Source organism: Scyliorhinus canicula, chromosome 3 (assembly GCF_902713615.1).
Source record: "Scyliorhinus canicula chromosome 3, sScyCan1.1, whole genome shotgun sequence".
In the NCBI taxonomy this organism is placed as follows: domain Eukaryota; kingdom Metazoa; phylum Chordata; class Chondrichthyes; order Carcharhiniformes; family Scyliorhinidae; genus Scyliorhinus; species Scyliorhinus canicula.
This window is the reverse complement of record NC_052148.1, coordinates 261,366,776-261,391,884: the sequence shown is the minus strand read 5'-3', so window position 1 is coordinate 261,391,884 and position 25,109 is coordinate 261,366,776. Positions and strand designations below refer to the sequence as shown.

The following is a 25,109-nucleotide window of genomic DNA, read 5'->3' as shown; positions in this document are numbered from 1 at the left end:
TGTTATCCAAATGCAATTCTGATCTTAGAGAAAAAATTATTTTGACAAAACCTTAATGTAAGGATGTTCTTTGCAAGTTGTTCCCCACTGACGTGCACACCGCTCCTCTTTCCGGTGCTCATAGAATTCCGGATTGCGAAGGATAGCCACCCGTTGCCCATTATACACCAGAGCGAAGGCTGTGTAACCATCCAGTCGCTCTTTGTCTTCATTTGTCGCTGTCAGGACGATGGGCACCGACAGGTTAATGAGGCCTCCTGTAGCGCAAAACAATATAAGAGCATTATTAAGAAATTATAAATTTGCTAGGTGCGCACAAGCAAATAAACAAATGAAAAATTCAGACAGTTACTATGCTCGATTGAGATAATCTCACATGGGGTGGACCACCATCTCCACACACCTGCACCAACCCGCATTAAATAAATACCATTTAAAGCAGTGTTCTTCAAAGTCGGGGGCACGACCCGCAGGTGGGTCACGGGCGGGTGTTGGGAGGGTTGGGGAGCAGTCCTTTGTAGCGCACCCGATCGCGTAAATCCCCGCGCAGCAGCCGGCTTTTAATAACACCGGCTGAAAGCAGCCTTTAAAATGGCCGCGAACATGTAAAGAAAATTTGTCCGCATTGCGCATACGTTCATCGGCTCGCATGTGCAGAACTATGCGCATGCACATCGATGATCGGGCGCGCATGCGCAGTGCGGACGCTATTTTTTTTAAACGGTCGCAGCTTTGTGTTTTACAAGTGCGGGGTTTTTCATTCATTTTATTCATTTATTTTATTTTTATTTTTTTCATTTATTTTATTCATTTTTTTTACAAGTTCGGGGGGGGGGTTATTCATTTATTGTATTCATTTTTTTTACAAGTTCGGGGGGGGGGGGGGTTTATTTAATAAAATTTCACGGGAAAAAATGCAGAACTCTGGACAGATGGATACTCCATACTTTCCAACACTGGAAGGCTTCACCTTCATCCAACAGGTTCCATTCGAGGAGCGTGTACGAGGGCCAAAGGGACCCAAAACCATTTCCTCCTTTTTTCTCAGCAGCAAACAAGGTAAGAGAAAATGGTGGGTAGCTCAGGTCGGCCGGCGTGGGTCGCGAAGGTCAGCCGGCGTGGGTCGCGAAGGTCGGCCGGCGTGGGTCGCGAAGGTCGGCCGGCGTGGGTCGCGAAGGTCAGCCGGCATGGGTCGCGAAGGTTGGCCAAGTTGGTAAAAATAGGTCCCCGGAAAAAAAGTTTGAGGAACACGGATTTAAAGTACCTTTCCCACCCCGAATTGGAGGGATTAAATAGGATCATGTTTCCATGGGAGTGAGCTCACTGGCAACTGAGCTAAGATTGGAATCAAGGCTCCTGTGGCTATCTAAGCCAAGTGCATCTTCAATTCAAACAACTGAGACAGGTTGCTGAAGTGCCGCATTCACAATTCTGGCAGATATTGTCAGACCAGGTGAGAGGTTGGAGGACCTGAGCCATCACATCTGCTGTGGAATTGTTACCCATCTATATTTATAAATGCTTACAGCATACTCCACCAGCACACCACACAAGTGATAGTGAAAATTGTCCCCAATATGCTTTAACTTAACATTTTCATTAACTTTTATTCAAAGTGCCATACTTTGATTCTTAGTAACCTAAGCTTTGGAAGGAAGGAAAAAAAGCCATATCAACTTTTGTACGGTTTATCCAACATTACAGAAAGAGAGAAATCAAAGAGGAGCTCAGGTACCATCTATAAAGTGTGATCCTACTAAGGGTCAACGTTCAGGTTAACTTAGGCTCCAATATATATATATAATAAATGAAAATTGCGTATTTGTGCCACACTTCCAGTCAACATTTTCCAGTATAAATTTGTGTGTCGCATCTCTGCAATTGAAACTGCCTATGTAAAGTTGCCATGCTGCCATTACACTAGGTCTTCACTGCACTACCTGGTGAGAATGTTCAATTACACAATGACAAGTTCGCAGAGATAGTTTTCCATTATAAACATAAACAGAAGGGTTGATAATTTGAATAAAATAAGTTCGCAGAGATAGTTTTCTATTATAAACATAAACAGAAGGGTTGATAATTTAAATAAAATACAAGGACAAAGTGGAACTTTCATAAGGGGACATATATACATCTAGATTGACTAGTCCAACTATCCCCCATTCTCTTATCTCAGTTAACCTGAGTATTACAACTTCACATTGAATAGCAAAGCAAAACACTGAAAACGGTGGAAAGCTGAAAGGTTATAGACGAGGGGTGGGCAAACTTTTCCGTGCAAGGGCCACATTCAGAAATTCACAATTTTATAGGGCCGCATAGTATATTAAGTAAAATAATTACTTCACCCGGTTATGATTCTGGGCGCCTCATATAGAACATAGAACAGTACCGCACAGAACAGGCCCTTCGGCCCTCGATGTTGTGCCGAGCAATGATCACCCTACTCAAGTCAACGTATCCACCCTATACCAGTAAGTAACCCAATAGCTTCCCCCCCCCCCCCCCCCCCCCCCCCCCCATTAAAAAAAATTTTTAAATTTTTTTTTTTAATGACTTGGTGGGCCGCATAAAGACCTTTGGCGGGCCGCAGTTTGCCCACCCCTGTTATAGACCTTAAACGCCATTCCTCGCTCCAAAGATGCTGCCAGACCCAAGCATTTTCTGTCTTGACTCTATATGCAATTCCACCTGGTTTTAAAAAAGGGTGCCTCACGATGCTGCTGGCTATGAGCTTGACTTCACTGCTATCAACGATCTACAAAAGCATTACGATCATAATCTCCCAGCTACACTGCAAATGAAACACAGTTCCGACACAAGGCTGTACAGAAATGTGGTTGCGACACTTTTTAAACTGGCCTCACCCGGATATTATTCAGTTCTTACCATCCAACAAGCAGCTGAAATGAAGGCATTGCAAGAATTCCCGTTCTCTCATGAAGCCATTGAGTGGAGTAGCCCAGCCCTCAGCCAGAACTTGCACCCACTGCAAATCCACCTAGAAAGATGAACAGAGGCATAAGTTTCATTTTTAATTCTAATAATTAGGCTTTGTTTTTAATCAGCGTTTTTGCAAACCTCTTAACTTCATAACTCGTGCTTGAGAAAATAGTTTGGGTGTTGGATTATATTAAAACTGTAGACAAATGTAAACACTTGGTTGAGTCGTAAACAAATTTAAAGTAAGTGCAAAAAGACCTGGATTAACTACAGTTTAAAAAAGTACCAAGTGCTTTTTCACAGGTCGGCGCAACATCGAGGGCCGAAGGGCCCGTACTGCGCTGTAGTGTTCTATGTTCTATGTTCTATGCTCCTTTTACAAGGACAGAGTTGGAAGTGGGAAAACCCCAAAGAATGGATGACCCAACACCGAACTCTTGGCAGGGACAGGATGCCTACACTTATTTCAAAAAAGAATTTAAATTATTCATGTAGTTCCCAGATTAAAGAATCTAAAAGAACCTTGCAAACTAGTGGGTTCCTGCCCAAATCAGCAATCTCCATTAAAGATACAAAAGATTCATGTGAGCCCGAGAATTAAAGGACTGTTTTGAAGGTAAAAGATAATTTGTTCAAATTTCTGTTCGGAACATCCCAGAGTATGCCACGTTGCTAACGAAATAGGCCATGCAGGGAGGTACACTTTTGTCTGAGGCTTTTTATATGTGTTTTTCCTCACAGAAACAGACAGTGAACTTGATTACAGCTTAGAGAAAGCTGGGATAGAGGGTTGAATTCTCCGGACCCCCAGCCACATGATTCTCTGTTCCCACCTCATCAATGGGATTATCCATTGCAGCCATCCCACGCCTCCGGGAAATCCGATGGGTGGGGTTGCCCTGTGAGTGGGAACAGGGAATCCTGACGGCGGAGAATTCAGGCTAGAGTCTGCCAGGAGCAGAGGCTTCTTAGAAACCCAAGGGGGTTTCTGATGTGCAGTCACTAAACAAGATGAGGTCTCAAGCTTCAGCTGAAGGGATGTATTCTCCACCACTGGTAGCGAAGTTCCTGACGCGGTGGAGAATCTAGCATTGTGAAAAAATGGGACTGGCGCTCGATGCTCCGATCCACTGCTGGCAGGGAGGTTCACACCCCATCAGGACGATGTGAACCATATTAACGGGCTGGGCACCAGATTTGCCAAGCCACCCTGATTCACCAGTCCTCTGAGCCAGGATTCACGTGGGTGGGATTTGGTGCACGTATTTCCCAGCATGGCTGGCATTGGACCACGCGGTGGGATAAGGAAACTCTTTCAGGGAGTTGCCCTCAAACAGTATCAGAGGGCACATCCCCATTAGAAACCCCCCCCACAACTGAGAACCCCACTAGACACACCCTTCCACCCCCGACATACCTCCCCCGTCAGACACACCTTCCCCCCCTCCTCAAGACACACCTTCCCCCCCTCCCCAAGACACACCTTCCCCCCCAAGACACACCTTCCCTCCCCCCCCCCCAAGACACACCTTCCCCCCCCCCCAAGACACACCTTCCCCCCCCCCAAGACACACCTTCCCCCCCCAAGACACACCTTCCCCCCCCAAGACACACCTTCCCCCCCCCCCAAGACACACCTTCCCCCCCCCCAAGACACACCTTCCCCCCCCCCCAAGACACACCTTCCCCCCCCAAGACACACCTTCCCCCCCCCAAGACACACCTTCCCCCCCCCCCCCAAGACACACCTTCCCCCCCCCCAAGACACACCTTTCCCCCCCCCCAAGACACACCCCCCCCCCCCAAGACACACCTTCCCCCTGCCCCCAAGACACACCTTCCCCCTGCCCCCAAGACACACCTCCCCCCCAAGACACACCTTCCCCCCCCAAGACCCACCTTCCCCCCCCCCAAGACACACCTTCCCCCCCAAGACACACCTTCCCCCCCCCCAAGACACACCTTCTCCCCCCCCCAAGACACATCTTCCCCCCCCCAAGACACACCTTCCCCCCCCAAGACACACCTTCCCCCCTCCCAAGACACACCTTCCCCCCTCCCAAGACACACCTTCCCCCCTCCCAAGACACACCTTCCCCCCTCCCAAGACACACCTTCCCCCCCCCCCAAGACACACCTTCCCCCCCCTCAAGACACACCTTCCCCCCCCCCCCAAGACACCCCTTCCCCCCCCTCAAGACACCCCTCCCCCCCCCCTCAAGACACACCTTCCCCCCCTCAAGACACACCTTACCCCCCTCAAGACACACCTTACCCCCCTCAAGACACACCTTACCCCCCTCAAGACACACCTTACCCCCTCAAGACACACCTTCCCCCCCCCTCAGACAAACTCCACCCCCCCCCCCCACAGACAGCCTCCCCCAGACAGACTGCACCCCTCCACCAAGACAGACCTCCCATCCCTGACTGACAGACTCCCCACCAGAGAAACCACTCCACCAGAGATCAAAATCCTCATAATTCCTAGAAAACAAAAAACACATCAGCTGGGAATAATGCCCCTCAGATCTTTGATCTGCAAGGCTTTCATTCACATCAATGGGAAATTTGTTTTATTATGCTGCAATTGACAGCTTCCATATAGCCAGCTGTCTGGATTGTTTAATTTTATTTACCTTCACTTTTGGATGGATCTCAAGTACCCAGGTGTGAACTAACCACAATGTTTAGAAACATCTAGCAATGATTGACAGCTCTTGTACCACATCAAACGTGGTTAAGTGTTCTCAGTGCCTCTTTTTCTCTGCAGAAAGCACAACTGCATTTGATGTGGTCCATCAATTGTCAATCATAGCTAAATCCAGCCGATGTCATTTTCGCATTCTAAGAATTTACAGGTGCCGCTTCCTCTGCCTGAGCCAGAAGGTGTAGGGCACAGGTGAGTTTTAAAGCAGTGATCTTTCTCACTGTCTTTTCTAGACTTATCTCTAGCTTCCAGGCAGAGGTCTCTACAGTGGGGAGGTCACTGGTGGGGGTCTCTGTAATGGGGGGGGGGGGGGGGTTGTTGGAATTGTGTTACGGACAAGGCCCAGACTCCTGACCTCGCTATCAGGTCGCCCACACAACATGACGGCACAATGCTGGATTCGCAAGAGAGAATTTAGCCTGAGGAGTCTACAACCATGAGGTCTCAAAGAAAGTTTGAAGGGCCGCCTAGCCAAATGCTGGTGGAAGGATTCCCTGAAATCTCAAACTTCAGAATAGCTGGAGCACTAAGGAGAATCAATGTGAATACCGGAGAGCTGTGGCATACCTTGGTTTGGTCCCAGGAGAAGTGAATGAACCCTCAATTCTGTAACATATAAGGAAACTCTTGGGTGGAAGCAAAAAGTAGAACAGAGTTTAAAACTTAATTACAAAATAGTGTTAATTTTGAAGTGCTTGCTTTGTTTAATTTTGGACAGTAATTTTTTTGTTTAAAACTTTAAATCTGGCATAATTTTTTTGGGTAATAACTGAAATTTCAAATTACTTTAACCATTAATGGTCCCTCTGGGTATTGCAACAAAGAAAAAGAAAACATGTGTACAGTGTTCATCAAGCCGTTGCACATTCTCAGGGTACCCAAAAGCACTTCAAAGCCAATTTATTACTAAGTAAAGTCATCATATACAACTACAGCGGCCAATTTACATATTGCAAATTCCCACAAGCTGCAATGGGATAAACAACCAGATAGTCTGTACCCAGTGACTTTTATTAAGAGATAAGTACTAGTCAGGACACTGGGACAAATTGATGGTCCCTGGATGGGCAGGCAAAATAAATCAGCAGGCCCTATTCTGGCCTTGGACTATGTATATTAGAGGAGTTTGAAGCTATTTCTCTCACTGGTGGCAAACAGTCCTCGTCCAGGGACAATCACAGTAGTCTATATTGCTGCACTGGCCTGGAAGGAAGCAGACCTTCACTCAAGGATTTCCAGGAAGAGTGATGTTTCCTGAAGGATGGCTGAAAAATGGAAGTTAAATTTCCAACTTTTCCCTTATTTGGAAGCATTCTTTCCTTCCCCATTAACTGTAAGGAATAATTAAGTAAGTTCTGCAATTCAACCTTTGGTTGTTTTCTGATTTCTTAGCAACTGGAATAAACTTTTCTTACTTTTGTTCTTTAAAGGGTGTATGTGCAGTACACTAGTCCATCTGTTAGTAAATTCACTTACTAATTTGAAACACTACTCTAGTTGTTGGCAAAGTACAGGGACAGAACAGCCAATGACGACGGCAGCAGCTATAGCTCAGTCTGGGAGCCAGCGAGACAGGCTCCAGCACACTTGTTATTTACTGTAATTTAAATGAGTTGCAGACCCGGATTCTCTGAGGGGACTTAAAATTAGCCATCTTCCCTGGGGTGCCAGTAGGAGGGAGTGTTAGAGTAGGGGATTCGGAGTTGAGCATTTGTTTAAAATGCAACTATATGCAAAAGGAACAGTAACTATCTGTGAAATAAATTATATATAATCAACATCTTTCTCATACTTAAAGCTCATCAAGCCAGGCATGTGCTGTGGCGTAAACACACAAACAAATAATAAAACACAAGTCCTTAAACTGTTCTTACCCTGGAAAATGTGCTCTCTTTCTCCGTGGGCTCACTTTAGTTGGTGGGGTGAGGGAACAACTCAACTAACAGAATTAGGATTCTAAATCTTTGCAGTTTTACATTAAAAAGTACTGAAAGAATAGGCATCGCTATTACCACTGCAAACAGCATCACTGAAACGTTCAGTTTGCTACAAAGAAGCACCCACAGTTTCATTGAGGCAGCACATTCCTGGAATTTTGGGGTTTGATTGAGGAGGGTGGGGGTGGCAAAAAAAAAAAGAATCAGTGTATTTGAGCCTGAACTTTGCATAAAACCTTGGGTTGCGAGCAGTTTACTCAGGAGCCATCTCAATCTATCCATCTGCTACTGGATTCTGACCTCGTTGTGTGAGTGCAAAGCCAGGAATTAGCTTTCATGATATTTGCATGAGAATCATCGAATCTTAGAATTCCCACAGTGCAGAAGGAGGCCATTTGGCCCATTGAGTCTGCACCGACCCCCTGAAAGGACACGCTACTTAGGCCCACTCCCCACCCTATCCTCATAACCTAACCTCTATGTTCCTGGACACTATGGAACTATTTTGCATGGCCACTCCACCTAACCATTAATGCTCACTGCATTGCAATATTAATCTGGTAATCTATTTTAAATGGGTTAATGCCTCTAATAAAACTATAAATATCACAGCTTTTAGGCTTATTACATGATTATGGTGCAAAGCAGACTTGATGTCAACAAAGATGCGCGACAACTCCCCAATGAACACACCTCAAAAAAATGCATTTGAATTGAGAAGTCAAGTTCCACTTCAATGGAAGAAAAGCCCCGCATTTATATAGTGCCTTACGCATCCACAGGACTTCTCAATTGGCTTCACAGCCTATGAACTACTTTTGAAGTGTAGTTGCAATTATTGCACAGGGAAATGTAGCAGTCATTTTGCGCAGTCAGTTCTCACAAAGATCATAGAACATAGAACAGTACAGCACAGAACAGGCCCTTCGGCCCTCGATGTTGTGCCGAGCCATGATCACCCTACTCAAACCCACGTATCCACCCTATACCCGTAACCCAACAACCCCCCCTTAACCTTACTTTTTAGGACACTACGGGCAATTTAGCATGGCCAATCCACCTAACCTGCACATCTTTGGACTGTGGGAGGAAACCGGAGCACCCGGAGGAAACTCACGCACACACGGGGGGGACGTGCAGACTCCGCACAGACAGTGACCCAGCTGGGAATCGAACCTGGGACCCTGGAGCATGGCAAATAGCCAGCTAAAATATTTTTGAAGAGTTAAATAAATATTGGCCAGACCGCCCGGGAGAACTTGCTGATCTTTTTTCAAATAGAACCATGTGATCTCTTACATCCACCCGAGACTGTTCTCCCGTCAATGGAGCACTCCCTCAGTACGGCACAGGAGGGCAGGCCTCGATTATGTGCTGAAGTCCCGGACTAGATCCTGAAACCCACAACCTTCTACCACTCAGCAACCTGCCACAATGATTCACACTACTGCATCCTGTTTAATATGCAACATGCTCATCATGTACAAGATTATTTCCTGAAACCTACGAAGCATGTTGCTGGCAATTAAGTGTTTTGAAACTGCTGCGCAAAAAACAAGACTGGTTTAGTTCAGTTAGGAACATTGAGTAAAACACAGGATGATCTTGTCTTCTGGATGTGGAGATGCCGGCGTTGGACTGGGGTGAGCACAGTAAGAAGTCTTACAACACCAGGTTAAAGTCCAATAGGTTTGTTTCAAACACGAGCTTTCGGAGCACTGCTCCTTCCTCAGGTGAATTGTCTTCTGGAGCCAGTACGGTGTAAACCAGAACATACCTAATTAGTAAGTACGCGTAAACCAAACAATGCCAATCTCAACAATGTGAAATAATATTTGCATTCATGCAGTACTCATCATTTAAAGGTTCACTCAGTGAGTGACAGACTGGTAAGGTGCAGTAGGGGATATTTTAGTACCACTGGGTGAGGGTTGAATATTGGTCAGTAGACGGACTTTTTACAAATACTGCCTTGGGATCTTTAACATCCACCTCCAGTGGCAAACAGGGGCCCTGAAAGATAACGCCTCCAACGTTAAGGTCAACCTAGATCTTGAGAGCTGGAATCCTTTATTGAAAATTTAGAGTGCCCGATTCTTTTTTCCCCAATTAAGGAGCAATTTAGCACAGCCAATTCACCTACCCTGCACATCCTTTTGGGTTGTGGGCCGAGACCCACGCAGGCACGGGGAGAATGCGCAAACTCCACACGGACAGTGACCTGTCTTCCACAGTTCAAAGCGGTTATGAGGGGGAAAATAAAAGCTCATACCTTATTAATTTCCAGGGCTGGCAAAGTGTCTGCATCGGCTCTGGCTAGATCAACCTTGTTTTCCGGGACGAACAGTTCCTTTATCTCAGCATACGCATCCACAGGGACAATGTCCTGTTTGAAACAATGAATAAAACCCTCAAAGATTCAATTTATTGACAACACTGGACCATTGGTCAACTGTGGGCAAATTTAAGCTAATTTTCATTGCAATGGAGGCATCCTACAGAGGAGATGAGGGGGAAGAATTAAAAGCTTGGTCCTGGAATGCCATCTTGTGTTTATAATCTGTAAAAGCAACATGGTCAGAATGAAAGTCAATTGATTCCAGAGTTAATTAAACCATTTTATTACAAATACGGGATTAAAGGGGTATATTTCATCAATGAAATACATGACAATTCACAGGAGGTCTGTGCAAGGAGGTGCTTTAATCTACCATTAAGGTGACTGCACAAAAATGATTACTCCATAAACCATAGCCAAATTCATGGTCAACCTCAACGGAAATAAAACAAAATCACAACCACGCAGACCTCCGTGAAGAGCTCTATTTAAAACATCTGTTTGAAGCGTCGATTAAAAAATAACGCTCATTTTTGGGGGTCTGGGTGGTAAACCACAAGCTAACGTCACTTTGTTATCCAGTAGGTGCAGACACAGAGTTTTCCCGTCCTGGCGTTGCTAGTTAACAAAATAAATATCTCCACAAAGTGATGACAGGAGTAGAGACTGCAGAGAATTCACTGCTTGCTTTAAAAAAAAAATCCACTTTATAAATCACACATGAGCAGTCTTGAAGATTTGGTGTTAAGTTCCCATTTACTATATATAAACTGGACCTTGTGGCCAGATGGCAGAAGTAGTAACTGAAATGCTTCTCCAAAAGTGGACAGAAATTCTCCATTTTCAAACTTGCAACATCCTGCTTATTTTTTCTTTAAACGCACACTACTGCAGGTCAGTTATTCCTGAGAATTCAGAAGGTCGGGGGGTGGGGTGGTGGAGGAATCCAGAAAAAAAAAAGGGCACGATCTTACAATTAGGGTCAGAAATATTTTTTACACAGAAAGCGTAGTGGAAATCTGGAACCCTTCCCCCATCAGGTTGTAGATTCCAGGTCAATTGAAATTTACCCAGAGAAAGATCAGCAGATTTTCGTTAGGCAAAGTACATCAAACAATGCTTCCCGTCAGCCGCACAATCTGGAAGATACGGCATAAGCTGTCCCCTTTAAGATAATGCGCTTCCACAAACATCCCTCCAAAAATTAAAGGCTCTGCCACTGAGATAAACAGCTTGCACAAAGAAAAAAACTTAAGGGGGCATGGGTGTCAAGCAATCTGGGCCAAATAGAGTTGAGGTGCAGATTGGCCATGATCGGGCAGAATGGTAGAACTGGATGGAAGGGCTGAATGGCTTACCCCTGATCCTGCTTTGCCAAATTGGAAAAGACGTAATAAAGACTATGCTGGCACGGGACCTCAGGTAAACAGTGTCACTAGATTGTTTCAAAAACATGACCGGTCTTTCCTTACTACCTAACAATAAAAGGAATTGCACTTATATGGTACCTCTCACTTCCTAAGGACACCCCAAAGGGATTCGTAGTCACTTGAGTATTTTTTTTTGTAGCGAGTCACTGCTGCAATGCAAGAAGCTCGACCGACAATTTGTCCACAACACACCTCCGCATCGAACTGGAGTGTCCACCTATGTGCTGAGATCTATGGAATGGCAATGGAAGCCACAGTTGTCTTGGAGCACCCTGAAGTTGTGAAGAGCATAATACAAATACAAGTATACTAATTTCTTTTAAACTGCTAACAGTTCGAAAAAGCGGTGCACTACCATCTCTTTGGGTTAAGTATGGGCAATAAATGCCAGCTTTGCCAGTGACTTCACGTCCCAAGAATTACACTGTTTTTTTAAAAAAGTCAATTTGGATATCACTTCCTCCAAAAAGGGTTGTTCCCTCTGAATCCATGTCGGCGAGTATTTACAAGTTAATCATGATGGCTTTCTTCACGTTTATACAAAGTACTGAAGGAAGATTAATAGGTTCACAGTTGCACAGAGTTAGCCAATGTACTTTTGTGCTGTACCTACCACTTATAGGCACCATATAGCTGGTTTAGCTCAGTGGGCTAGACAGCTGGTTTGTGATGCAGAATGTTCAATTCCCATACGAGCTGAGAATTCTGAATTCTCCCTCCGTGCGTCAAACAGACGCCGGAATGTGACGACTAGGGGCTTTTCAGAGTAACTTCATTGCAGTGTTAATGTAAGCCTACTTGTGACAATAATGATTATTTATTTATTTTATTTCCAAAGAGCCCATGTGACAAACTTGGCTTACTGAAACTACTTTAGAAACTACTGTGGAAAGAGGTAAAGAGCTAAAGTTTCAGGTCGATGACCTTTCATCTGAACAGAAAGATCATTTGCCAGAAATAACTGCTTCTCCCTCCACAGATGGACCTGCCCTGCTGAGTATTTCCATAATTTTCAGTTTTTATTTCAGATTTCCAGCTCCCACAGTATTTTGCTTCTGGCTTAAGCAGGATTTGTTGAGGTGCGGTGAGGTTTCCTTGGGCTGCTTGATTTTGTGAAACCAGGAAATTTACTTCAGGGTTACCACTGCCAACGTTGCACTTTGAGATATCCACCAATCCCCTACAATCCTAACAAACCCAATACTGTACAAAAGACATTGTGATTCAGGACACAGGTGAACCCTTACCCTCTCTTGGAGCAGTTCAATCACTTGCTGGACACATTCATTTACAGAACAGACATCGGTCTTCAACACTAGCTCAGGAGCTTCTGGTTTCTCGTACTCTGAATCAATACCGGTGAACCCTATAAGATGATAAAGGTAATGTGTTCTTTAGCCAATAACTAATTGTGCAATTTAACAAAAGGATTTTGTCACCTAACTTACTAGAACATTTTTAAAACAGTGCTACCAGTATGGAATTCACAGACTAATGGTTTACTAATTTTTCTGTGGTGGGTTACCCGATTCCAGTATGGCCAATAGTAGCTAGGAGTGGAAGTCTCCTTCCTCACTCTCAGGTGAGGTGGGAGAAAATATAATCAGCCAACATTTCTGAATGTTTTCCAAGTGGAATATACGCATATGTGCAAATGAATGTAGAATCTGCATCAGCTGAGATGCTTCTCAACTCTCCCAGTGAACAAGTAATCCAGCTGGCAGAAGCAGGAGAAGGCCGCCAACAGAACCTGACTCCAACATGAGTGAAGGCCAGACCGGGTAAGAGGCAGATTTCCTTCCTTTAACTCCAGATTTCTTTTCATGAATTCAAATTTCATCATCTACTGTTGTGGGATTCAAACCTGGGTCCACAGGGCATTACCGTGGGTATCTGGACTGCTAGACTAGTGACAATAACACTACCACTGGACAGAAAAAAGGAGAGGAAACTCAAAGGGAAAAACAACCTTTACTAATCATAAAAGCAACAACTTGAATTTGCAGTGAAACATCCCAAAGATGTGCGGGTTAGGTGGATTGGCCATGTTAAATTGCCCGTAGTATCCTAAAAAGTAAGGTGGGTGGGGGGGGGGGGGGGGGGGGGGGGGGGGGGGGGGGGGGTGGGGTGGGGGGTTGTTGGGTTACGGGTATAGGGTGGATACGTGGGTTTGAGTAGGGTGATCATTGCTCGGCACAACATCGAGGGCCGAAGGGCCTGTTTTGTGCAGTACTGTTCTATGTTTCATAAGTGCATTATTAAACAATATCTGACACTGAGCCACCAGAAGAAATAGATATGATAGACTTGGAGACTGGAGCTTCAGCCAAAACATACGTGAATGGACACATGTAAAACATATTTAACGGTTAAGTCGATAAACATATCGGGAGCAATTACATCACACTTTCCAAGGGATACTTCTCACTTCCACTATTATTTGTAAGGATTACCAAAGGGAGTTCAATCTTGCGCCACATTAAATGAATCATAATCACTGGAAATCTTTACTGCAATTTTTCCCCACACACTAATGTTCTTTATCATATCAGTAAAACCAATCTGCAAATGTTTTGAATAATGAACACACGTGCCTTTCATCATATGGCCTTCTGTCACTGTATGTAGCAGACAAGAAGCTTAAATCCATACATCTGAAGATTAACTAAAGGCAAGTCATGAAGTCACCTTATCTGGTCTAGGCCTGTCAGCCATGGTTCAGTGAGTGGCACTCTCGCCTTCCTGCCACAAAGTTCCAGGTTCAAAAGTCCTCTCCAGGGCCTGGACACAAAGATCGAGGCTGACACTCCAGCACAGTACAAATGGAGCGCTGCTCTGACAGAGGTGCTGTCTTCCAGGTGAGATACTAAGCCCAGGTCCCATCTGCCTGTTCGGGTAGGTGCAAAAGATCCCACGCGGCTACTTCGGAGAACAGCAGGAGAGTTGGTCTCTGTGTCCTAGCTAATATTTATTCCTCAATCAACAGCACAAAGAACAAGATTATCTGGTAATTTTCACATTGCTGTTTGTGGGAGCTTGTTGTGCGCAAATTGGCTGCTGCATTTCCAACATTATAAGTGATTACACTTCAAAAAGTACTTCATTGGCTATAAATTGCTCTGAGACATCTAGTGGTACTGAGAAGTCTTTCTTTTTTCTATAATTTGAAATTTTGCCAAAGAACACACAGCACAGTAGGCAACTCAGCCCATTATTTACATTTATGATCCCACAAGTAAATGATCTAGAAGTGAAGTTGTCCCAGTCCCAGATGACCATTGGAGAGCTGACTGCTGGTGATTTAACCTGAGGATCACCACACCTCAGGTGAGGGGTAAGATTGAGACGGGCGTTCATGAATAACCTCAGCCGGTATGGGAATTGAATCAGTGATGCTGGCTTGCTCGGCACCACAAACCAGCTGTCTAGCCAAGTGAGCTAAACCGACCCCACTAGAAGTGATACAGCAAAGTGATGTTCAGCAAGAACATTCTGACTTTCTAATTTTTTTTTAAAATTAAGGAGCACATGGAAGGTTTAAGATTTGCAGATTGCCACAAGGTTCGGGATAAGTCTCATATTCCCTATCCCTCAAAGATGCTCGCTGTTTTATAAATTCAGATCCGCAACAGCTACCCACCCATTTAATCCACCAGACTGCCAGGAGTGAGCAGCCACACACAAACCCTTGCCGGGCACAAGAACTTCAAGAATCAGGCTGTGGTCGAGAGCTGATTCTGAAGTGGGACTTTCGCAACAACAATCAGACTAAGCAGACTCTAAGATTATATAACTGCACACCCGAAAAAAACCAATCGACATTTAAAGAGTGACTCATTAATTCCTCAGGATGTCCTACCTAAGGCAATGCATATCCAAATGCATTTTAAAATGCTGTCACCGTTACATGTACAAACTCAGCAGATAATTTGCATGCACTCAAGAGCTAGCAATTGAGATGAGTGACTAGATAACTAGCTGGTGTTACGTTTCTAATATATGCATCTGACTTTTGTTAATCACTCATATTTTAATTTCTACCAAATCTTTGTTGATTGCCACAAGCCACTTGATAATGAATGGGTTTTGAATATGCCTTAAACTTTAGTTTCATCTCTTGAATTTTAAAAATACACATCAAATCTTAAGAATAGAGGTTAACATGAGATTTACGTACCTGAGCTGGTCACAGAGGACCAGACGGGCATTGTCAAGGGTAGACAGCTAACTGCGAATATCAGGCGGCTGCTGAATGTAATAATGACCCCATTCGGTGAGAGAACACAGAAAGGGCCTTCGACAGAGTCGAATGGAAGTAAGTACCTCATTGAGATACTGGAGCGGTTTGGGCTAGGGATGGGGTTCACCTCATGGGTGAAACTACTGTACAACGGCCCCAGGGCAAGCATTCGTACCAAAACCACCAGCTTTGAATTCTTCCAGCTACACAGAGGCACAAGGCAGGGATGCCACAGTCCTGGCAATCAAACCCCTGGCGATCGCTCTGCAAGAGACGAAAAGGGCATACAAAGAGGGGGCAGAGAGTACAGAGTGCAGCTCTATGCGGATGACCTGCCTCCACATATCTCGAACCCACAGAATGGCCTGATAGCAATCATGCACGTTCTGAAAGAGTTTGGAGACTTCTCGGGCTACAAACACCACCTGGGCAAGAGCAAGGCATTCCTGATGAACCCGAATGGGGGAGGAACAGAGGTGGAAGGACTACCATTCAAAATAGCCCAAAACAAATTCCGCTACGTGGGGATCCAGATAGCCCATGACGAGATACGGATTCACAAGTGGAACCTGACCAGTCTGGCATTGGAAGTTAAGAAGGACCTACAGAGATGGGACGCGCTCCCACTTTCCCTGGCGGGGAAAGTGAAGACGATCAAAATGAACGTACTGCCGAGGTTCCTCTTCCTGTTAAGATCCACACCGATCTTCATCCTCAAGGCCTATTTCCACAAAGTAGATAAAACAATTATGTTGCTTGTATGGGTATGGGTGTGTGTGTGTGTGTGTGTGTGTGTGTGTTGGGGGTGAGGGGGGGCATAGGAAACCAAGGATCCTTAAATCGGCACTGCAAAGGAGGAAAAAAATGGCGGTCTGGCCTTGTCAAATCTACTGTACTACCACTGGGCGGCTACAGATGAGGGGGTGAGGGAATGGATATGAGAACTGAACATGGAATGGACGAGGCTGGAGTCCTCCTCCTGCAAGGGAACACCCTCCAAGCTCTCACCACGACAGCGCTCCCAACTCCCCTATCAACGTACATATCCAGCCCAGTGGTGGTAGCCACACTGAAAATGTGGACAGGGCAAGACTACCACTGGACAAAGCCAGACGGAAATGGGAGGATGAATTGGGGACGCAAGTGGGTCGGGGACTCTGGAGCGAAGCACTGAGGAAGGCCAACTCCTCCTCCTCCTGCACTAGGCTAAGCCTCATGCAGTTTAAAGTGGTGCACAGAGCCCATCTAACCAGAACCCTAATGTGGAGATGCCGGCGTTGGACTGGGGTGAGCACAGTAAGGAGTCTTACAACACCAGGTTAAAGTCCAACAGGTTTGTTTCAAACACGAGCTTTCGGAGTGCAGCTCCTTCCTCAGGTGAATGGAGAGGTATGTTCCAGAAACATTTATATAGACAAAGTCAGAGATGCTGGACAATGCTTGGAATGCGAGCATTTGCAGGTAATCAAATCATTACAGATCCAGGGAGAGGGATAATCACAGGTTAAAGAGGTGTGAATTGTCTCAAGCCAGAACAGTTGGTAGGATTTGGCAAGTCCAGGCCAGATGGTGGGGGGTGGATGTAATGAGACATGAATCCAAGATCCCGGTTGAGGCCGCATTCATGCATGCGGAACTTAGCTATAAGTTTTTGCTCGGCAATTCTGCATTGTCGCGTGTCCTGAAGACCGCCTTGGAGAAGTCTAATGAGCAGGTTCTTCCAGGAGGTACAGGACAATTGTGAATAGTGGGAGGGAGACCTGGCCAACCACACCCACATGTTCTGGGCCTGTCCCAGACTTGTCAGGTTCTGGACAGACTTCTTCGAGGCGATGTCCAAGGTTGTGGGGGTATGGGTGAAGCCGTACCAGAGTGTGGCAGTCTTCGGGATATCAGACCAGCCAGAACTACATGTGGGAGAGAGGACCGACGGCCTGGCTTTTGCTTCCCAAATCACACGATAGAAAATCCTGTTCGGCTGGTGATCGGCAGCACCACCCACAGCTGCAGACTGGCTGGCAGACCTGGCAGAATTTTGCCACTGGAGAAGATCAAGTACACCATCCAAGGGCCGGACGAAGGTTTCCACAAAGCATCGGGGGCATTCATCAGCCTGTTGCAAGACTTATTGAAGGCCAACAGCAACTAAGAAGAGGGTGGGGTTGGGGGGGGGGGGGGGGATAAGAGAGAGGGAAGGCACACACAAGAGAAAGATGCGGGGGGGTCCAAGGGAAGCACAGAGCGAAGGACAGGGGTGGGAGGGGGGGTTCCACACAGGGCCTCGTCCCGACAATAAAAACTAAGAGCCTCAACAGAAAAAAGCGGAGCACAGTACATGTCGCCCAGGGCAGACGGCAAGACCAAGAGGAAAACTAAACTACCCGCGAGGGAAAGTGGGGGGGGGGGGGGGGGGGGGGACCTCATGTAAAAAGCATTGCAAATAAGAAACAAACTTGTTTGTATATACCAGAAGCACCTGAACAGTTACTCTGTAAAAACTGATGGCAGTGATTTAAGATAATTGGTAAAAGAACTAGAGGCAAGGTTAGGAGAATTTTGTTTGAACCGCAAATTATGATGGTCTGGAATGCACTGTGTGAAAGGGCAGTGCAAGTAGATTCAACAACAACTTTCAAAGTGGAATCAGATACATGTCTGAAAAGGAAAAGATTGCTGGGTTATAGGAAAGTTGGGGGGGGTTAATTCTTAGAGAACTCTTTTAAAGAGCTGCCGCTGTCACAATGGGCCAAATGGCCTTCTGTACTGACCAGGGAATGGCCGGATATTAAATGCCCAGATCCCAAATTCAGCGGAGTGGGCAGGGGACAGACAGAATGGTGAAATTCTGAACTCGTGACCATTAGCTATTCAGGGTCCATTCAGAAAATCAATGTGATTAGCGTGAACATTTTATTCCCCCAAAATAAAGTTGAAAGAAATATGATCATGTCTTCCACAAGCTGCTTAAGGTACTTATACCACCCTACTACCCCCCACCGTGCATGTTCTATACCCATCAAAAAGCCCCTTTGTACTCTCACGACATTTACCTTTTATTTCACCAGCTCTGGCTTTTTTGTACAGTCCCTTCACGTCTCTTTCCTCACAAACGTGCAGAGGCGCATCAACAAATATTTCAAAAAATGGCAGACCAGCGGTTTCGTGAATAGTTCTGCCATTCTTCCGATCCTGCCAAAAGTGAAAGCTTAGATATGAAAGATGAGAAACATCAGCAACGTCCACCCCAACAACGATATAATTAGAACTTGAATAAAAACAACAATGGCGAAAGAGAGAGAGAAAAAAACACAATTATGTAACTCTTGTCTTCAGATTATTTTGTTGTTTTACTAATTATACCTATTTTCTCACTCTCTCTGTATCAGGTTTTCAGTTTCCCTTCCTGAAATTACACTTTTAAAAATAAATTTAGAGAACTCAATTAATTTGGGTTGTGGGGGCGAAACCCACACCAATACAGGGAGACCATGCAAACTCCACACGGACAGTGACCTAGAGCGGGATCAAGCCTGGGACCTCGGCGCCGTGAGGCAGCAATGATAACCACTGCTCCACCCTCTGAAAAGACACTCGAGACACCCGGGCTCCTGCTCAAGAACCAGTCAGTCACTGATTTATGCACGAAGATGATCGAGGTGGCAAGCTCCAATTAAGAAAAGCTTGGCACCTCCCTGATATTCTAAGATTTAGAACTCAGCTCTCACATGGTGATTTGCGCAGGTTGCACACATCTTCTCGGGGAAAATGATGCTGTGTGTCAATCCACAGGCATCAGTAACTTGTTTAAAAGCTTGAATTTTGCACATACACATCTTGCGTTCATAAAAACGGTGCCATGACAATTCACAAAGAGAAATAGGCAGGGAAAATAGAACAGGAGGGTGCCTGAAAACCTGCAGGACAGAGAAGAGTGGAAAATACTTTCAGGAGCTACTTTTATAGAAGTGAGTTAAAAGTTTGCCCTCAAATTGGCTTTTGGAATGGGGGGGAGAGGAAATAAACACATGAGTGTAATAAGAGGTGGTGATGAGATAACAAAATTTATTACAAACATAATTAGGGCAGCTAATATAGTGGGCCTGCTTAAACTTTGAAGCATTGAGGTTGTATCTAGATGGAAGCTAATCTCAGACTGATAGATGTCATAACATTCAAATGGCCATCGTATCAAATTGTGAAAAGTTACACCTCTATCACCATGAACAAATTCCAATTCAACAGTAGTTTCTGTACCTCGTGTTTACAAATTTACTATTAAGAGATTTTAAAAATGCTTTAATTGGTGCTTATTGGTGTTCTAAGTTATACTTTATTTCACATCCAAATCAATAAATTATTTGCAAAGTCTTAATGAATACCTTGATATCAAGGAGGATGTTAAATTACATCAAACACAGTGCAGTGATGTACTGACTCCAAAACATGTGATAATGACCAAAATATAGTTTAAACATCAGTAAAGTATCCATGGTCTGTTGAAGAATAGAGTGATTTGAATATATATATTAAAGAAACTTATTTGCAGATGACGCAAGTTCGAAGACCTGAGAAAGTCTCATGATTGCACCATCTACTGGCCAAGAAATTGTTACAAGTGACTGTTTACAGAAAGGGTTTCCATTCTAAATATTAACATTTGTACTTTCGTGTTAAATGTGGATAAATGACCATAATGCAAAATCATGACTAAAAGAGTATCCCTTCACAAGAATTTTAGTAAACAGTGAAAGGCCGGAGGTGAGCACTGACCACAACGTAGCTGATGAATACTATGGAATGAAGTATGGCTTGAAGTTGTTAAAGGTTAAGTGGCCCACTTGCACTTGAATGGTGCTAACAAAACATCCCACGCACTTCTCATGGATGGAGAAGAGTTGAGTACCTTTGTGTATGGAGAAATAAAGCTGGCCAAACACACAAGTCCAGCATCCGCAAACAGCTTGGCCACTTCAGCAATACGTCGAATGTTCTCCTCACGGTCCCCTGGGCTAAAACCCAAGTTTTTGTTCAGACCTTGTCGAATGTTGTCACCATCCAACGTGTAGCAGGGTATGCCATGGCAAACTAAGTACTCCTCCAATGCCATGCTAACCGTCGTCTTACCAGCTCCAGACAAGCCTGTAAATACAACAAAATCAGAGTAAGTTGGGCATATTTAAATGAAACCACCTTCAGCAAACATTCTGTGCAGAGTTAGAAAGGGTCAGCTTGAATAAGAAAATGTGTGGGCTCAAGACACACTCTAGAAATTGAGCCATAGTCCACGCTGATACCCTAATACACTCGGGTAGGACTTTCAGGTGACAAATTAAACAAAGGCCCACCGTGTCCTCTTCAGGGACCATAAAGATCCCATGACATGATCTGGGGAAGGTGACTTGTCACCTCCTGATAAATCCTCAAACAATAAACACCTCTGCGAAAGCAAGGCTTAACCATCCATCGCCAGATCTGGCTGGCCCATATAAACCATCACAAACTTCCTTTTCAAAATGCTGTTTCCAACCTTGGCAGTTGTCTTAAACTGAGCAAGGCAGTCAGCAATCTTGGTGTTGTGTTTGACCCCGAATTGGAAGGTGCTGTTTCTGATCCCGAGCTGAGATTCCCACCACCATCAAGGCTGTCTATTTCCACCTCCATAACATCACTCGACTCCAACCCTGTCTCAGCTCATCTGATACCCTCATCCATATCTTTGTCACGTCTGAAATGAAATGAAAGTCGCTTATTGTCACAAGTAGGCTTCAAATTAAGTTACTGTGAAAAGCCCCTAGTCGCCACATACCGGCACCTGTTTGGGGAGGCTGGTATGGGAATTGAACCGCGCTGCTGGCCTGCCTTGGTATGCTTTAAAAGCCAGTGATTTAGCCCAGTGAGCTAAACCAGCCCCTAGGCCTGACTATTCCAATGCTCCTCTGGCCAGCCTCCCATCCTCCAGGAAAACAGTCGAAGAATTTAGAAAACGGGGCAACAATTGGAAGCCGGGGCAACAATTGGAAGCCGGGGCAACAATTGGAAGCCGGGGCAACAATTGGAAGCCGGGGCAACAATTGGAAGCCGGGGCAACAATTGGAAGCCGGGGCAACAATTGGAAGCCGGGGCAACAATTGAGAAAACGGGGCTACAATTGGGAAAACGGGGCTACAATTGGAAAACGGGGCTACAATTGGGAAAACGGGGCTACAATTGGAAAACGGGGCTACAATTGGGAAAACGGGGCTACAATTGGAAAACGGGGCTACAATTGGAAAACGGGGCTACAATTGGAAAACGGGGCTACAATTGGAAAACGGGGCTACAATTGGAAAACGGGGCTACAATTGGAAAACGGGGCTACAATTGGAAAACGGGGCTACAATTGGAAAACGGGGCTACAATTGGAAAACGGGGCTACAATTGGAAAACGGGGCTACAATTGGAAAACGGGGCTACAATTGGAAAACGGGGCTACAATTGGAAAACGGGGCTACAATTGGAAAACGGGGCTACAATTGGAAAACGGGGCTACAATTGGAAACGGGGGGTGTACAATTGGAAAATGGGGGAAGGATCGGACAGTCAGTGTGGATTTACGAAGGGAAAATCATGCTTGACAAATCTACTGGGTAAGGATGTAACTAGTAGAGTTGATGAGGGGGAGCCAGTGGATGTGGCGTATTTGGATTTTCAGAAGGCTTGCAACAAGTCCCGGAGATTAACGTGTAAAATTAAAGCGCATGGCAGTGTATTGAGATGGATTGAAAACTGGCTGGCAGACATGAAACAGAGTAAAAATAAATGGGGCTTTTACCGAATGGCAGGCAGTGACTAATGGGATACCTCAAGGATCGGTGCTAGGATCCCAGCTATTCACAATATATATTAATGATTTAGATGAGGGAACTAAATGTAATATCTCCAAACATGCAGCTGACACCAAAGCTGGGTGGGAGGGCGAGCTGTGGCGAGTATGTAACGGTGAGGAAGCGGCACAGTGGTCAGCACTGCCGCCTCACAGCACCAGGGACCCGGGTTCTATTCTGGCCTTGGTGATTGTCTGTCTGGAGTTTGCACATTCTCCCCATGTCTGTGTGGGTTTCCTCCAGGTTATCGAGTTTCCTCCCACAGTCCAAAGGTATGATTTATTTATTTATTGTCACGTGTATGAGGTACAGTGAAAAGTATTCTTACAATTCAGGCTCCATACATGAAAACATAGAACATACCATAAATAAGTTATAAAAGATGTAGGATGGGGATTTGTTGGGGAGAGCTCGCGGAGTCGCCATGCTCCGGCAACATCTTGGGAAAAGAAACATTTTTGATACCCAACTGCAGCTTGTTGTTTTTTTTCCCTTTTTTGATCTTAGTCGTATTCATCACCGCCTTTGGTTTCTCCTTTTTCATATTTCTCTGCCTCTGCTCCTCCAGCTGTTCCCGACTCCTCCGGCCCCCGGGCCCAGCCTGCTGCTGCTGGGGGAAGCTGGGCCGCTACCGTGGTGAATGAAGATGTTCCAGGCGGCCTCACTTCCTTCCATAGTGTCTGGGCCTCGTTGTGCCAACCCAACCCCTGCCCAGTTGGACTGTCTCCCCACCGGCACCAACACCAGCAGCCCCACCAATGTGGGCCTGCTGTTGCCCCATCCCAGCCTTTCCAAGAGCGTCTGCCATGAACCCCGCTCTTTCGGAGCTGTTTCATTTACATCCTCTCTCGCTGTCCATAAAACCTGCATCGCCAGCTCGGCTTCATCAGCCTCTCACCGCTTCTCCGGTCCTTTGGCCTGGTGTCCAGCTCCGCTCCAGCCACGGTTCAGTCTCCTGCTCTTTCTCTCCAGCCGCCATGCTTAAAATCATGCTTTCCTCACAGACACAGCTTGCTGGGAATTAAACCAGTTATTCTTACTGTTGGCGGAGGTCTCAAACAACTACATGTGCAGGTTACATGGATTAGCCATGATCAATGCGCGGGGTAATGGGGTAGGGCTGGGGCAATGGGTCTCGGTAGAGTGCTCTTTTGGAGGGTCGGCGCAGACTTGGTGGGCCGAATGGCCTCCTTTTGCACTGTAGGGATTCTATGGATTCTTCTCTGTAGCCATAGTCATGTTTCTGTAATGGCAATTAGATCATGTTTCAGTGTGATTTGGACAAGTTGCGTGAGTGGGCAGATGCAGTATAATGTGGACAAATGTGAGGCAACAAAAACAGGAAGGCAAATTATCATCTGAATGGCTTTAAATGAAGAATGGGGAAATGTGCAACGAGACCTGGGTATCCTCGCACAGTCATTAAGGGCAGGCATGCAGGTGCAGGCAGGTGGTAAAGGCAAAAATATCTGCCCTTTGTGGCAAGATCCAGTCAATTAAGATGAACATTCCCGCATGAATTTTTTTCCTCCCAGTGTCTACTGGTATCCCTTCTTAAATCTTTTCTTGGGAGGGTTGAGAAGTTGATATGGGGAGAATGGGGATGAGAAAAATACCAGCCATGATTGAATGATTGCGTGGCGGAGCAGACTCAATGAGCCAAGTGGCCTTATTCTCTGCTCCTATGTCTTATGGTCTTCTATCATCCTTTTATATGGGTGGGCATGGCCTCTAGAACTTGTAGGGCAGCCCTTCAAAGGGATAGATATTCAGGGGGCCAGGGGTTGCCGAACCGGATATTTTATTACTGGGCAGCTAATGCAGAGAAGGTGTTGGGTTGGTGTAACGAACTGGGGGCTATGGGCGTATAGATGGAACCGAGGTCATGTAGGGGGTCTGCACTGGGGCATTACTGACGGCCTCGCTCCCGTTCTCACTACCAAAGTATTTATCAAATCCAGTGGTTGTTTCCACGTTGAAGATATGGAACGATTTTGACATTTTAAATTGGGGACAGTGTCGAAGCTGGCTCCCATCTGTGCTAACCATCTGTTCGAGATTAGATGCCACATTCAGGAGGCTAGATGGGAAGAGGCTGAAGAGAGTGGGAAATTTGTTCCTAGAGGGCCAGTTTGCCTGTCTTGAGGAACTGACGGCGAAGTTTGTGCTCTCGGGTTCAATTCATTCAGATATCTCCAAGTTTGCAACTTTGCGAGATGGGGTTTCCCCACATTCCGTGGCACGACCAAGATCTCTAATGGAAGGGGGCACTTCCGGTACGTATTGACGGATTTTGTCGGGGGATTCAGTGTCAGTGGAGGGGGTTACGGGTAGGTGGAAGGAGGATTGGGGCCCATATTGGATGGTGTGGTGCGGAGTGAGGCCCTTCTCAGAGTGAACGCTACATCCTCATGCGCAAGACTTGGTTTGATCCAACTTAATTTGTTTTTAGGGTACACCTGACTAAGTCCAGCACAGGTTGCTTCTTTTTCGGGGTGGAGGTCAGGTTTGAGCTGTTCAGGAGGTCCGGCTAACAACGTGCACACATACTGGTCTTGTCTCCAGTTTGTGTGTTTTTGGGTCTCCGTCGTTAGCACCATGTCGGTGATTCTGAAAACTGAGCAGGACCCTGCCCTTCAGTGGTC

The 25,109-nt window shown here is 45.6% G+C and overlaps 1 protein-coding gene across 1 annotated transcript in view; it reads right to left on the bottom strand.

Annotated features, from left to right (window-relative positions):
• The window catches only part of papss1 (3'-phosphoadenosine 5'-phosphosulfate synthase 1), a 69,191-nt gene that overhangs the window by 38,632 nt on the left and 5,450 nt on the right, over positions 1 to 25,109 (bottom strand). The window contains exons 3-8 of the mRNA XM_038792987.1: positions 20,505 to 20,740; positions 18,652 to 18,790; positions 12,609 to 12,727; positions 9,866 to 9,979; positions 2,893 to 3,004; positions 52 to 257 (exon numbers count right to left, since the gene is read on the bottom strand). Coding sequence (XP_038648915.1) covers positions 52 to 257; positions 2,893 to 3,004; positions 9,866 to 9,979; positions 12,609 to 12,727; positions 18,652 to 18,790; positions 20,505 to 20,740 — 926 coding nt within the window. The remainder of the gene's footprint in view (positions 1 to 51; positions 258 to 2,892; positions 3,005 to 9,865; positions 9,980 to 12,608; positions 12,728 to 18,651; positions 18,791 to 20,504; positions 20,741 to 25,109) is intronic.